This window comes from Orycteropus afer, unplaced genomic scaffold (assembly GCF_000298275.1).
Source record: "Orycteropus afer afer isolate SDZICR_OR568_19922 unplaced genomic scaffold, OryAfe1.0 scaffold00394, whole genome shotgun sequence".
Classification (NCBI taxonomy): domain Eukaryota; kingdom Metazoa; phylum Chordata; class Mammalia; order Tubulidentata; family Orycteropodidae; genus Orycteropus; species Orycteropus afer.
Window position 1 is genome coordinate 2389297 of NW_006921981.1, and position 15235 is coordinate 2404531.

General features: G+C 38.7%; 1 protein-coding gene and 1 non-coding gene across 2 annotated transcripts in view; both read left to right on the plus strand.

Moving 5' to 3' along the window:
* The window catches only part of DSG2 (desmoglein 2), a 67063-nt gene extending 53188 nt beyond the window's left edge, over positions 1-13875 (plus strand). The window contains 6 exon segments of the mRNA XM_007953460.1: positions 1030-1172; positions 1433-1660; positions 3962-4189; positions 9623-9744; positions 10872-11207; positions 12859-13875. Coding sequence (XP_007951651.1) covers positions 1030-1172; positions 1433-1660; positions 3962-4189; positions 9623-9744; positions 10872-11207; positions 12859-13875 — 2074 coding nt within the window.
* On the plus strand, positions 11882-11988 carry LOC122151339. The gene has a single exon (XR_006164108.1). It is a non-coding gene; the product is annotated as a U6 spliceosomal RNA (small nuclear RNA).
* Positions 13876-15235: the final 1360 nt, after the last annotated feature.

A 15235-nucleotide genomic window follows, 5' to 3' on the forward strand; every position in this document is an offset into this window, starting at 1 on the left:
ATTCTTTAAATGAGATCACACAAAATACCTTCTTGTGGAATGGACTTTTATTACTAGGACACTGCTTTTTTATAAGTATGAGTGTGGGAAACTATTGACAACAACTACGTTGAAGCTTTAAAATTCCAGACGTGAATTTGGAAGATGAGTGAAAATCCAAATACATTATCACTTACTGGTAGAAACGTTAAAAGTTAGAATAAATTAGTTTGAATAATTGGAATTTTTAAAAATAGTGTTATATGTAAATATTGTTATAAATTAGTCACTTTTTCCTGTGTGCCTTCACAACACTTCATAGAAGATAATTTATCAGTTTGATTGATTGAACCAACTTATACATGTTTGGTTTGTATTTGTATTTGGTTATATTTTGTACTCAATAGTATTTAATTGCATTTCTTAAACCATAGTCTGAATGTTCTTGCCTTCCTATAGCTCTCTTTTTCTTCTCTAACACTCCTTTCTTTAAGGGAATAGAGGCAAAAATCACTTTATCAGCATCATTTTCGCTTTTAACCAATTCTAGTTTAAAGAAACCAACTGAAAATAAAAACCAACAATATTCCAAAATTTTAGATGTTCATTTGTAAGGTAATCACTCATTTTTAAAGTTGATATTAATATACTGATAACATCCCCAACAAATAATAGAATGTAAGACAAGTTTTCTCTACCAGTTCTTGTCATGTAAGTCAGTTATTCTTCAAAGGCCACCAAATTTCCGGGAGACTAGATCAAAAGCTGTAGAAGAGACTGCAGAGGAACTTGAAGACCCTGGTTTGGTAGGCTAAGTGATCGCCTAGATAACTTTGGTATGTTACACAACCGAGGAAAGCACCAAAGTAGGACTGAAATGCTGTAAAGAAGAGAGGCTTTCAGGATGTCTTTAAGAAATTAAAACTTTCCAAATTAACAAGAACAAAAAGAGGCAAAAATTAAATCTGGAAGAGTTGTAGATCCTAAATATGCTCATGAGTCCCCATTTATCCAGAATTCAGAATTAATTTTCTGCTTGTTTCATAACAGATATGCAAAATTGGAAGACAGAGACAATTGGATCTCTATTGATTCTGTTACATCTGAAATAAAACTTGTAAAAATTCCTGATTTTGAATCCAGATATGTCAGAAATGGTACATACACTGCAAAGATTTTGGCTATATCAGAAGGTAAGTTGTAAAATAGGTATTTTTCTTGGTTATATGTATTTAGATTTTATTTTTCAGCATCTGAGATCTTTCTTTGGATCTTGTGTAATAAACTTTCACATTTCGATTTATCTAGTTGATTAGAAAACATTACTTGGTCTATGAAAACATGTATAGGCCATATCCTAGTTTGTTAGTACCGTCTCCTCACCATATTCAAGCTATGTCCATTGTCAGCAATATTACCAGAACATACCTGTTTTGTTTTGTTTTGTTCCCAGACTACCCTAGAAAAACCATCACTGGCACCGTTGTTGTCACAGTTGAAGACATCAATGACAATTGTCCCCGACTGGTGAATCCAGTGCAAAGGGTCTGTGATGAGGCACCCTATGTGAATGTTACTGCTGAGGACCTGGATGGACACCAGAACAGTGGGCCTTTCAGTTTCTCTGTCATTGATAAACCACCTGGGATGGCAGAAAAATGGAAAATAGTACAGCAAGAAAGTAAGCAAAAGCACTGGGTTGCATTAAAATCTAAATATTAGTCGTCATAAACCAAAAACTAAACCCACTGCCATCAAGTCGATTCCCATGCATAGCAACCCCCATCTTCCTCCCACAGAGTAGTTGGTGGGTTTGAACCACTGACCTTCTGGTTAGCAGCCAAATGCTTTACCCACTATACCACCAGAGCTCTTATTAATCATGATAGATATCTAAAATCTTTACAAAATAGGCTACTTCTTCTTATAAATTATATTCCCAGTATAACCAGAGCTCCTTATCCTTTTTAAAAGTTTATTAAAATGAGGTTCTGAACCTGCAGACATAATACCTTTTATCTGCCTGTAATAAATACCTCATCTGAAGTAACAGAAAAGGAGGAAAGGAAAAATAATCTAATGTCTTCAAGATCAATGAGTGTCCTCCAAATAGCTCTTGAAGACGCTGTTTTGTCTCTTAAGTGGAAAAGTAACTTATCTTTCTAAGCACAACAGCCTTAGCAGGTGCGTCCTGAAAAGCCTGAAGTATGGTCATAGTAATTTCATTTATTGGTTACTCCCTGTCCTAGCCCTTTATGTGCATGAGCTCATTTAATCCTTACTCAGTATCACCCTGATGGCAACAAAGGAAACCATGGCTTCTGTAAAATAACTTGTTCAAAGTCACAAGGCTAGTAAGTGGTGGGGACGGAATTTGAAATGATCTGTTTGGTCCCCTTGCCAGGCTGCCTCCTGTCGATGTGAGCTTTTGCACATCCCTTGGAGTGGTTTTTATATTCAGAAAAGTCTACCCGAAAATGACTTACACTTTAAACAATTAGTGTTTATTCCAGCAAAATTTCGAATTTAAAACCCAAGTCTTTCTTAACTTACAGCTTTCTTCTTTTAAGTCAAGCAGATTTTTAGTTAAGAGGCGTTGAACAATATTTGGTCCAATTCACAAATTAAACACCTTTGACATTTCAAACTTCATTTGTAAATTTACCGTACTTTACTTCTTTTTTATGCATTCCAACCATCTGAATTAATCAGTAAAATCATCTTATGAGCCTTATGCTCTAAAATGCCAGTAAGTTAAAATTTATGGAAACTGAAATTCTCTTTAGTGTTCCAGCACTGCACAAACCTTTGATATTTCAACCTAAAACCACAAGTCTAAATCAGTTACACAATTACACATTTAAAATTGAAGTTACAAAATTGTCTCACAAATAAGAGTAATTTTCTTCAGAATAAGTATAGAAAAAAATATATATAGATTCCTTCTAACACAAAAATATTAAAACCATGTCCTTAATTTGTTTAAATATTCCTTATACTCAATTCTGAATTGTCTTAGGGTTTATATGCTCACTCAAAAAAGACAGTTAAGCCCTCAGTTAACTGACATTAACTCCCCATCAAGGCAGACAGTTAGTATCATGGAGATTCCTTAGGTCAGGTTTTCAGCAGCAGGAGCTCTGGGGTGACATACATCCAGAAGACTTATCCACAACACACTCTTCCCTGGTAATTAAACCACATGCTTCAAAACTCGAAAGGTGTTGGTATCCTCAGTCACAGTACTCACAGGGAGCTTCCCCCTAGGCTCAAGTCTTGATTGGAGTTTGCCTTTCTTTTGGCTGAGTTGGCATTGAACTCTAATCATCTTTGAACTTACTGGGATTGCAAAACGCATTTATTTTATCTAACAAATGTGATATTTAGAAAATGTCAGACACTTTATGAACATTAAAAAAATAAATAACAATGGTTCCTATTGAGTTCTCTCTGACTCATGGTGACCCCACACCCTAAAAGTTTGCTACTACTATTGTCAGTATTGTACAGATAAGGAAATGAAGGCATAGAGAGTTTTACTAACTTTCCCAAGGTCAAAGCTAGTAAGGGCTGGAGTCAGGATTTGAATCCAAGCCATCTGGCTCTCAGTCTTCTCTCCTTTATGCCATGCTGCTTCTCCAGATAAATAATTTTCTGTCTAAAGATAAAAATGTTAGAGCTTGATGAATTCTTGATTTTTTTTTTATTGTATTCCTGTTGCATAGGACAGTCCCTACCATTTGGTAGATAGCACACATTTGTGAAAATTAATCCTCATACAATTAAGATATCCAAATGTGATTCTTTAAACTGTGTACTTGGGGTTTATGGACTAATTTAACAGGCAGACAGTGTGAATCCAATAGACAAGAAAGAAAAAATATGCATATGACTAGCAATTAAAGAAGGTTTCTGTAATTTAGTTTCACCCCTTCCTTGGTAATCACTCATTTTTGTTTCCTTTTGCCCCTCATCCTTACAGGTACCAGTGTATTGCTGCAACAGAGTGAACGAAAGCTTGGGCAAAGTGAAATCCAATTCCTGATTAAAGATGTGCAGGGCTTCAGTTGCCCTGAAAACCAGATCCTTAAACTCAGTGTCTGTAAGTGCCTGGATGGCAGTGGCTGTGTGGAAGCACTGCGTGACTCCAGTGTTGGCTTGGGACCTGCAGCAATTGCGCTAATCATTTTGGCCCTTCTGCTCTTGCTATGTAAGTATTATTAAAAATAAAATAATAAAATACTTTCCATTTATTTTAGTAGTGTAAGTGCACTACTAATGGTTTGCTACTGTATGAGTTACTGATTTCTTCACATTTATTCCTTAAGCAAACACTCAAACAGTTTTGAGAGTAGGGGAACAATAAATGACTGTTGATAAATTCACCAAAATCTTATCTTAGGACTTTTCAGAATTTTGCTTTATAAAATTGTATCATTTCCTTGTCTAAATAGTTATACATGCTCTTCTGTTACCTTTTGTATAATTCTTGTTGGTGTCCCTATATTTATAAGCAATGTGAGGACAGAGGTATGTCTGCTCTTTACTGGTGTATTCCCAGTGCCTAGAACAATGCTTTTGGAGGGCCAGAACAGGTAGAGCAGGCCAGGAAGTGGCAGCAGATAGCTTTTGGAGGCCAGAATATTTAGGAAAGTCCAGCAAGCAGCAGCGAACAGCTTTTGGAGGGCCAGACCAGGTAGGGCAAGCCAGGAAGCAGGAATGGAGCAGTTTGGAACAGCTAAGGGAGATGAACTTGTCTGTCAGTTTGTCATCCTGTGGTGGCTTGTGTGTTGCTGTGAGGCTGGAAGCTATGCCACGGTGTTTCAAATGCCAGCAGGGTTACCCATGGTAGACAGGTTTCAGCAGACCTTACAGACTAAGACAGATTCGGAAGGAAGAAGCCATCCACTTCTTAAAAAATTGGCCAGCGAAAACCTTAAGAATAGCAGTGAAACCCTGTCTGATATATTACTGAAAAACTTTATGACTAGCCCTGAAACATTGTCTGATATAGTGCCAGAAGATAAGCCCATCAGGTTGGAAGGGACTCAAAATTTGACTGGGGAAGAGCTGGCTCCTCAGAAGAGGGCCGACGTTAATGATATGGATAAAGTTTTCAGGATCTCCATTGACTGATGTGGCACAACTCAAAATGAGAAGAAACATTTGCAAACATCTATTAATAATCAGAACATGGAATGTAAAAAGAAAATTGGAAGTTGTCAAAAATAAAATGGAATGCATAGAGATCGATATCCTAGATATTAGTGAGCTGAAATGGACCAGTATTTTGAATCAGACAACCATATGATCTACTATGCTGGGAATGACAAGTTGAAGAGGAATAGCATGGCATTCATTGTCACAAAGAGTGTTTCAAGATCTATCCTGAAATACAGTGCTGTCAGTGATAGGATACTATCCATACACTTACAAGAAAGACCAGTTAGTATTACTATTATTCAAATATATGCACCAACCATCAAAGCCAAAGATGAAGAAATCGAAGATTTTTACCAACTTCTGCAGTCTGAAATCAACCAAATGTGCAATCAAGATGTGTTAATTATCACTGGTGATTGGAATGCAAAAGTTGGAAATAAAGAAAAATCACTGGTAGTTGGAAAATATGACCTTAGTGATATGAATGACACTGGAGAGGGTATGATAGAATTTTGCAAGACCAATGACCTATTCATTGCAAATATCTTTTCTCAAAAAACAAACAGTGGCTATACACGTGAACTTTGCCAAATGGAGAACACAGGAATCAGATTGACTATATCTGTGGTAAGAGGCAATGGAAAAGCTCAATATCTTCAGCCAAAACAAGGCCAGGAGCTGATTGTGAAACAAACCATCAACTGCTCATAGGCAAGTTCAAGTTGAAAATGAAGACAATTAAAACAAATCTATGAGTGCCAAAATATGACCTTGATTATATCCCTCCTGAATTTAGAGACCATCTAAAGAATAGATTTGATGCATTGAACACCAGTGACCAAAAGCCAGAAGAATTGTGGGATGACATCAAGAACATCATCCATGAAAAAAGCAAAAGGTCGTTAAAAAGACAAGAAAAGAAGAAAAGCCAAAATGGATGTCAGAAGAGACTTTGAAACTTGTTCTTGAACAGAGAGTAGCTAAAGCAAATGGAAGAATCGACTGGATAAAAGAGCTGAACAGAAGATTTCAAAGAACAGCTCAAGAAGACAAAGTCAATTATTATAATGAAATGTGCAAAGAGTTCAAGTTAGAAAACCAAAAGAGAAGAACACACTTGGCATTTCTCAAGCTGAAAGAAATGAGGAAAAAATTTAAACCTCAGATTGCAAGATTGAAAAATTCCATGGGTAATATGTTGAGTGATGCAGGAACCATCAAAAGAAGATGGATGGAATACACAGAATCACTATACCAAAAAGAACTGCTAGGTGATCACCCATTTCAGGAGGTGGCATATGATCAAGAACCAATGGTACTGAAGAAGGAGTCAAAGCTGCACTGAAGGAATTGGCCCAAAAACAAGGCTCTGGGAATTGGCAGAATACCCATTGAGATGTTTCAACAGATGACCCACTGGAGCCACTCACTCAGCTATGCCAAGAGATTTGAAAGACAGCTACCTGCCCAACTGAGTGGAGGAGATCCATATTTGTACCCATTCCAAAGAAAGGTGATCCCACAGAATGTGGAAATTACTGAGCGATATCATTAATATCACATGCAAGTAAAATCTTACTGAAGATAATTCAAAATGGTTGCAGCAGTATATTGACAGAGAACTTCCAGAAATGCAAGTTGGATTCAGAAGAGGATGTGGAACGAGGGACATCATTGCTGATGTCAGATGGATCTTGGCTCAATGTAAAGAATATCAGAAAGATATTTACTTGTGTTTTAATGACTATGCAAAAACATTTGATTATGTGGATCATAATAAATTATGCATAACTTGGAGAAGAATGGGAATTTCAGAACACTTAATTGTACTCATGAGGAACCTGTGCATAGACCAGGAGGCTGTCATTCACACAGAACAAGGGAACACTGCATGGTTTAAAATCAAGAAGGGAGTGTGTCAGGGTTGTATCCTTTCACCATACTTATTCTATCTGTATGCTGAGCAAATAATCCTAGAACCTGGACCATATGAAAAAGAATATGACATCAGGATTGGAGGAAGGGTCATTAACATCCAGAAATATGCAGATGACACAACATTGCTTACTGAAAGTGAGGATGACTTGGAGCACTTACTGATGAAGATTAAAGACTGCAGTCTACAGTATGGATTACACCTCAATATAAAGAAAACAGAAATCCTCACAACCAGAGCAATAAGCAGCATCATGACAAATGGAGTAATGATTGTAGTTGTCAAAGACTTCATATTACTTGGATCTACAATCAAAGCCAATGGAAGCAGCAGTCAAGACATCAAAAGACATGTTGCATTGGGCAAATCTGTTGCAAAAGACTTCTTTCAAGTGCTGAAAAGCAAATATATCTCCTTGAAGACCAAGATGTTTCCAACCCACGCCATGATATTTTCAATCACCTCCTGTGGCACAAAACAACAACACGCATGTGAGAGCTAGATGGTGAATAAAGAAGACCAAGGAAGAGTTGATGCTTTTGAGTTGTGGTGTTGGCGAAGAATGCTGAAAGTACCATGATTGCTAAAAGAACTAACAAGTTTGTCTTGGAAGAAGTGCAGCTGGAATACTCCTTGGAAGCGAGGATGGCCAGGCTTCTACTCACCTACTTTGGTCATGTTGTCAGAAGGGCCCATTCCCTGGAGAAGGATATCATGCTTGATAAAGTGGAAGGTCGACGAAAGAGGGGAAGGACCTCAACAAGATAGATTGACACAGTGGCTGAAACGATGGGCTTAAGTATAGTGTGGATTGTGAGGCTGGCACAGGACCAGGCATTGTTTCATTCTGTTATACATAAGGTCACTATGAGTCGGAGATGACTCGACAGCACATAGCATCAACAACAACAGTGTTTTGCACATAGTAGGCTCTCAGCAAAGATTTGTTGGATGGATTTAGAGCCTGGAGACAAGATTCTTTCATAAACTCAGCTTCTTCCAGTCTGTTATTACTTTGAACACTCAATTTGGCCCAACTCAGCTACCCCATACCCTCTGCTTGGCTTGCTTCTTCACCAGCAACAACAATAGCCATGCCCTCCGAGCACCTCTATGCTTTCTGACATTGACAAGATATTCCTAGATGTCCTGCCTTCCTGTATGCCCTCCAAAGACCTCAGGTTTCCTTTCATGAAAGAACAAGGAATTATAACCTTGGATTGTGTGGAGTATCGCTCCACTTGATAACTGAATGTGGACAGAGGACCATCTCTGAGGCAGCCTAGGCTATTTCAGGGACAGAGAAGGAGCCTCATAAAACCGGTAGCAGATGTTCAGTTGAATGCATAACTCTTGACAGTTTATAATGTATTTTGATACCATTATCTCCATTTTATGGATAAAGAAACAGACACATAATGGTAAATGAGTTGTCCCAGCTTATCAAGTTAGTAGGTACTGAAGCCTAGACTAAGGAACTCCCATAGCATAGTGGATAGGTAAGATGTTTGGCTGCTAACCAGAAGGTTGGCAGTTCAAACCCTCCTGCTGCTCTGTGGAAGGAAGGCAATCTACTTCAGTAAAGATTTACAGCCTCAGAAACCCAATGGAGGTCACTATGAGTCGGAATTGACTTGAGGCAGTGGGTATGGAAGCCTAAAGTAGATCTCCTACCCACAGCTTCTTTGCCTTCTCATGTCAGACTCCCCAGGGCCTGATGTGACACTTGGCACATAGCAGATGCTTGGTAAGTATTTGTTGAAATGCATTACCATGGCTGACTTCTCCCCTTTTATTACTCACAGTAGGTATAGCTACTATGCTGCCAAGTATTTTACATTAAAAGGAATCTAGAGGGAGACAGTTCCTCCTTGGGAGCTGCCAAATGGGAGTGGCGGTAAGAGCTAGTTTGAGGTGGACTGCATTAGATGTGGCTTATTTTTTGGTGAAAATTTATGCTGTAAAACATAAAACAACTGACCAGTTTCCACATGTACAATTCATTCGTCTTGATTACATTCTTCAAGTTGTGCTAAGTGTGGGCAGTTCTTTACTGCACTGATCAAGGGAAGCACTGGTTTTCCCTTCCTCCAGAGGTGGTATGAAACTGAAGGAAGAAGCTCTGAAATTTTATCGAATTCTAAATAAAATGGTATATATGTTCCAAGGTTTTTTTTTTAATATAGCATCATTTCAGGAAATACTACTTAGATCATTCAAAAGTTAATTGAGACCTAAGAGAGCCCTGCCTTGTGCTCAATTCCATTCTAGGGTGAAGTATCATCAAAGATCTAGTGTTCTGGAATATATGAAAATATTAAAATTTCCCTACCTTTGGAACTTTTAATCTTTTCATACATATGTTCCTTGACAATGGTTTGTCTCATATTAGAAATTAAATGCTTTCATAAAACAAAATAATTGATAAAGTCTTTAGGTTATTTTTGATGACTTGGCTACCATCTAATTCCAGAATTATGCAATATAAATTTAGAAATATGTCAGGACTAACTTTCTCTGAACTCGATTTTGTTTTCTCCCCAGTGGTGCCACTTTTACTGCTGATGTGCCATTGTGGAGAGGGAACCAAGGGCTTTGCTCCCATACCTGGGACTATCGAGATGCTGCACCCTTGGAATAATGAAGGAGCACCACCTGAGGACAAGGTCATCTTAGATATCAATGTGATGGGTCTTCCTTTGGGAATTTATTGGGGACGTGGGAAATGTTTCTAAGATTTTAGGCGATGAGAGTGTGAAGAGGTCGTCATGGATTTTATTCACATGCCTTTGTTAAACAATGAGTTCAATCAACATCATATTTTATTTCTGTTGCCAGGTCAGAGTTAAGAATGTTTTTGCTGTGACAAGTCCTATGTTGACAAGAAATGTAGAGCAAGGGTTAGGGAGTGGCAAATTCACTGGAGTGTATAAGGATTTAGGATAGAAATTTTTGTCCAGATATTAAATGGAGAATGTTGTACAACCAGGTACAGCTCCTTTTCCATCCCCCACCATATGTAGGCTTGGCAGAGGCAAGCCCCACAACCACCATGGCATTTGTAAAATGTTGCAAAACCCTCTCCTTTCGCCTACTATCTCTGATAGTCTCTCTATTGGCATCTGCACCTTGAGTGTCTCATTGCCATTTGCATGAGCCCAATTTCCAGTAGGATGTGAATTTGGCATCAAGTGTCAGAGAACTCAAAATCACAGTGGCTTAAACATGAACTTGGGCAGTCCAGGACCAATATGATGATTCCTCCAAAACATGGCCTCAGGCTCCTCCTTTCTTGTTGCTCCTTCATGAATAAGCCCATTCCCATGCTGTCCTCATGCTCCAACCACTACCCTCACGTTCCTGCCAGCAGTAGGAGAAAAGTGAAGAACAGTAACTTAAGAACACTTCTCAGACCAGTATCTACTTATATCACATTGACCAGAACTTAGTCATATGGGATGCCTCGTAGTGTTGGAGATGCCCTTGGTCTCAATAACTGAGTTATTGTTTATTATTATAAATGACCTGAGGCCATATTTGAGTGCTCTTGTTTGTTTGTCTCCTTGGGTTATAATTAGCTATAGAACAAGACAGCACAATGGAGCTCTTCAGATGAATGAGGTAGAAGTTACTCAACCCCAAGTGTGTGTACATATATATATTTGTATTTATTTATTATTTGACCTTGTAGGAATAGCCTATTCCCTTCTTGTACCCATTTAGCTTATATCCTTTTACCAATTGTACTTCTCCATCCTTCTGACTCTCTTCTCAAATGTATTTTCTCTCACAGGCGATGCCACCACTTCTGGCAACAGATCATAGGGACAGTCTAGCAGTGGGAAATGGAATAGGAGGTGCATTAACCAAGGAAGTCACTGTGAAAGGAAGTAGCTCTGCTTCCTTTACCAAAGGGCTGCATGAGATGTCTGAGGTGGATGCCGGATGGGCAGAACACAGAAGCCTTCTTTCTCGTGGGGCTACCCAAGTCACAGGCACAACAGGAGTTGTCACAGGCACTGAGACCACAAGGACCACAAGAGCCACAGGGGTTACCAGAGACATAGCTGGAGCTCGAGTTGCTGCTGGTGCAGTGAATGACGAGTTTCTAAGAAACTATTTCACTGAAGTAAGAATTGTTTTTATGTGTGAGGAGAAAACTTTTATATATGAATGTGGTTTTATTATTAGAGTAATTATTGCCTTGGATCTGAATGGGACTTTTTTGTTTGTTTGTTTTTTTAAGAGAAGGTAATGGGGTAAGCCCTGAGTTGGAATTGACCCTGTGGCAACTGTTTTTTGTTGTTGTTGTTATGGTGGTGGTAGTTAATGAAGTAAAAGATTTAACCCATTATATAAGTCAGTACTAGCTAAATTATGTTGTGACAATAAATGACCCAAAAACCTTAGTTCTCACAAAGGTTTAATTCTCCCTTACATTCATAGTTTTGCTATTCCTCTCTGTCCTGTTCCAAGAGCAGATTGCTATGTTGCATGTTTTCCCTCTCTACTCTCACCCTGCACAAGGATGTCTTGGTTGAGTGTATGTGTCTGTGTGTTAAATTCTGGCTTGAAAATAATTTCAAACTTATCCTAAAAGTTTCAAGAATAATAGCAGTTTTGAACTCCTGTATATCTTTTGGGAGCCCTGGTGGCATAGTGCCCAGATTAACCGATCATTAACAATTTGCCACATTTGTTATGTGCTTTCCATTCTCTTTCCCTCTCACTCTCTCACACACACACACTCCCATTCTCTTACTTTACTACAGTACAGTTAACAGATTCAGAAATTTAACATCAGTGCTTGCTTCCACAGCACATACACTAAAATTGGAATGATACAGAGAAGATTAGCATGGCCCCTGAGCAAGGAAGACATGCAAATTCATGAAGCATTCCATATTTGAACAGAGGGGCAGTTTTTGAATAGGGAGATAGCTTGGGAGTGGGAGTGCATGGGAGAGAAGGCCACAGGAAAGAAGTGACTATGGGGAGGAAGTGTGAAGAGAACTGTTACCTTGTGGGGAATTGCAGTTAATGTCAGGAGACAAAAATGTGTGTGAACTGCTATATGTTGTTGTTGTTGTCACGTGCCATCGAGTTGGCCCCGACTCATAGCAGCCCCTCCTTGGGTTTCCGAGGCAGTATCACTACAGAAACAGATTGCCCAACCTTCTTTCCGAGGAGTGGCTGGTGGGAACTGCTATATGGAAAATGAATTTGCTCTGTAAACTTTCACCTAAATAAAAATATATATATATATAAAAGAAAACCCTATGGGGCACAGTTTTATTCTGATACATGTGGTCACCTATGAATTGGAATCAAAAAGAAAAAGGAAGAAAGAAATGTAACATTGACACAACCTATGTTTCAATTTAGCTAATGACCCAATAATATCTTTTTTATGTATATCCCGGTTCACGATCTTGCATTCCATGTAGTTGTCTTTACACTTTAGTCTCCTTTAATCTGAAACACTCCCCTCTTTCTTCATCTTTCTTGATATTAATTTTTTTTCTTTTTTTTTTGTCTATATCTTACGTGTACTTTTCATTGTCCTTCCTTTCCCTGATGTCATCATGCTAGTCATAGACTAGCATAATATTTTTTAAGAATTCAGACCAGTCATGTTGTAGGATGTCCCTCAATTTGTGTTCCTCTGTGTTTCCTCATGATTAGACTCAGCTTATGCATTTGGGGCAGATATAGGGAGTCTTGTTTTTACTTGAACTTGTGTCACTAATTATGTGTCTCTGTTTCTATGTGCATTTCAGAAAGCAGCCTCATACACTGAAGATGATGACGTTCACACAGCCAAAGATTGCCTTCTGGTTTATTCTCAGGAAGTAACTGACTCTCTCCATGGTTCTATTGGCTGTTGCAGTTTTATTGAAGGAGAGCTAGATGACCTCTCCTTAGATGATTTGGGATTTAAATTCAAGACACTAGCAGAAGTTTGCATAGGTCAGAAAATAGACATGGCTATGGAAATGGAGCAGGGGCAAAAACCTGTCACAGAAACAAGTATGAGCACATCTTCACATTCACACTATGAGCAGACTATGGTTAATTTGGAAAATACCTACTCCTCTGGCAATAGCTCTCAAGTTCCAAAACCTTTGCATGAAGTGAGTGCAGAGAAAGCAACTCAGGAAGTAGTCACTGAAAGGTCCATGTCTTCTAGGCTGGGTCAGAAGGTGGCTACATCTCTTCCTGATCCATTGGTTCCCAGTAATATAATAGTGACAGAAACATCCTATGCCACAGGCTCCACCATGCAACCTAGCACTGTGATCTTGGGTTCTAGACAACCACAAGGTCTGATTGTGACAGAGAGGTTGTATGCTCCAGCATCTACTTTGGTAGAGCAGCATTATGCTAATAAAAGTAATGTCTTGGTCACTGAACAAGTAATACAGCCTAATGAGGGCCTACTGAATCCTCTCGAGGTCCCTCAGCATCTGCCAGATGCACATTATGTCATGGTGAGGGAAAGAGAGAGGATCCTGGCCCCTGGCTCTGGTGTACAGCCTCCTTTGGCCATGCCTAGTGTAGAAGTGGGGCAGAATGTGACAGTCACAGAAAGAGTGCTAACATCTACTTCCACTCTGTAACCCAGTTACCAAGTTCCTGCTGAAACATCTACGATGGCTAGGAAGACCATGGTTTCTGGAGCTCATGTCACTGGGCATTTGCCAAATTTTGGTTTAGAGGCGTCTGCTCATTCTAATTCGACCATAACCACATCTTCCACCAGAGTCACCAAGCACAGCACTGTACAGCAGTCTTAATCCTAAATAGCCATCAACCACAATGTGGCCCATAGTTTAGCAACTCCTGGTGTCATGTTTTCAATGTACCTGACTTACATGACCCCAACAGATATAAAGAGATACATAAATATTGGACTCCAGATTTTTGTCATTCAATCCTAAGCAAAGGATCACTGTCTCTGTTTCCAAGGGTATATTTGAGAAATGCTCCATGATTTACAGAGGATATAGTGATGATGCGGTTTCTTAAGTGCCTTTCAGTGAGTTATGGCCAAACACTATTTGCAAAGCAAGTTAACAGATAGTAAATCTGGCTTCTACATATTTCAACCAAATTAACTGAGTATCCAGTTCACCATCCATCCAGTAGAACAACTCATGAAACTGATTAGGCCTCTTTGCATACCATATTAACACTGCGCATTGTTAGACTGTACTCTATACTTGACTACACCTCTCAGATTATCAGCAACTCAGATATTCAAAGATACCTACATCAGTCTGAGCTGTCAGTTTTGTTGGTTTATTTCCTTTAAAGTGGAATCCCTTTAATCTGTGTGAGATTGATTGGATTTTCCAATACCGACATGGTAAGAACACACACTGTGTATTTCTATAAATATGAGTGTGTGTTGCACAACCTTAAAAATAGCACTGTAATATACCTTTCCTTTGCCTCTCAACATGTATAGAAATATTGAATACTTCAAATACAGTTGAATAATCCAGGGAAAAATTCATAAATATATAATAATTTTACCTTTTATGGTAATAACATGCTATAAAGAAACACTCCAGATACATTATCTTCTAAACTGCTAGAATTTAGTGCAACTAAATTGATCGCTCATCTATAATCATCACTGTGATAGGAACCATGTCTGTTTCATTCATTGCTGTATATCCTCAGTACCTACCACAGGTGCCAAGTATGTTTGTAAAATTAAACTGGGTTTTACAATTCTTTTAGCTACAATGCCAAAAATATCAAAGGACCATATAATTCCTGTAATTATGAGTGTGACATTATAATTTTATTCTGATGTTTCAAAGTCCTTAACTGGCTGGTCATGATTTACTACCTGAGTTGCTGTTTGCTGTCGAGTCGATTCCGACTCATAGTGATCCCAAGTGACAGTAGAATTGCCCCATAGGGTCTTGGCTGTAATCTGTATGAAAGCAGATGGCCGGGTCTTTCTTTCCTGGGGTTGCTGAGTGGATTAGCCTGCCACCCTTTAGTTTAGCAGCAGAGTGCTTACCAGTGTGCCACCAAGGCTCCTCACTAAATGTCTTTTTATTAGACCCTCAAATAATTGACCTGATTTTGCACAACACCCTTGCCATTCTTTTCTCAAAAATTATTTGGGTGTTTTGGTTC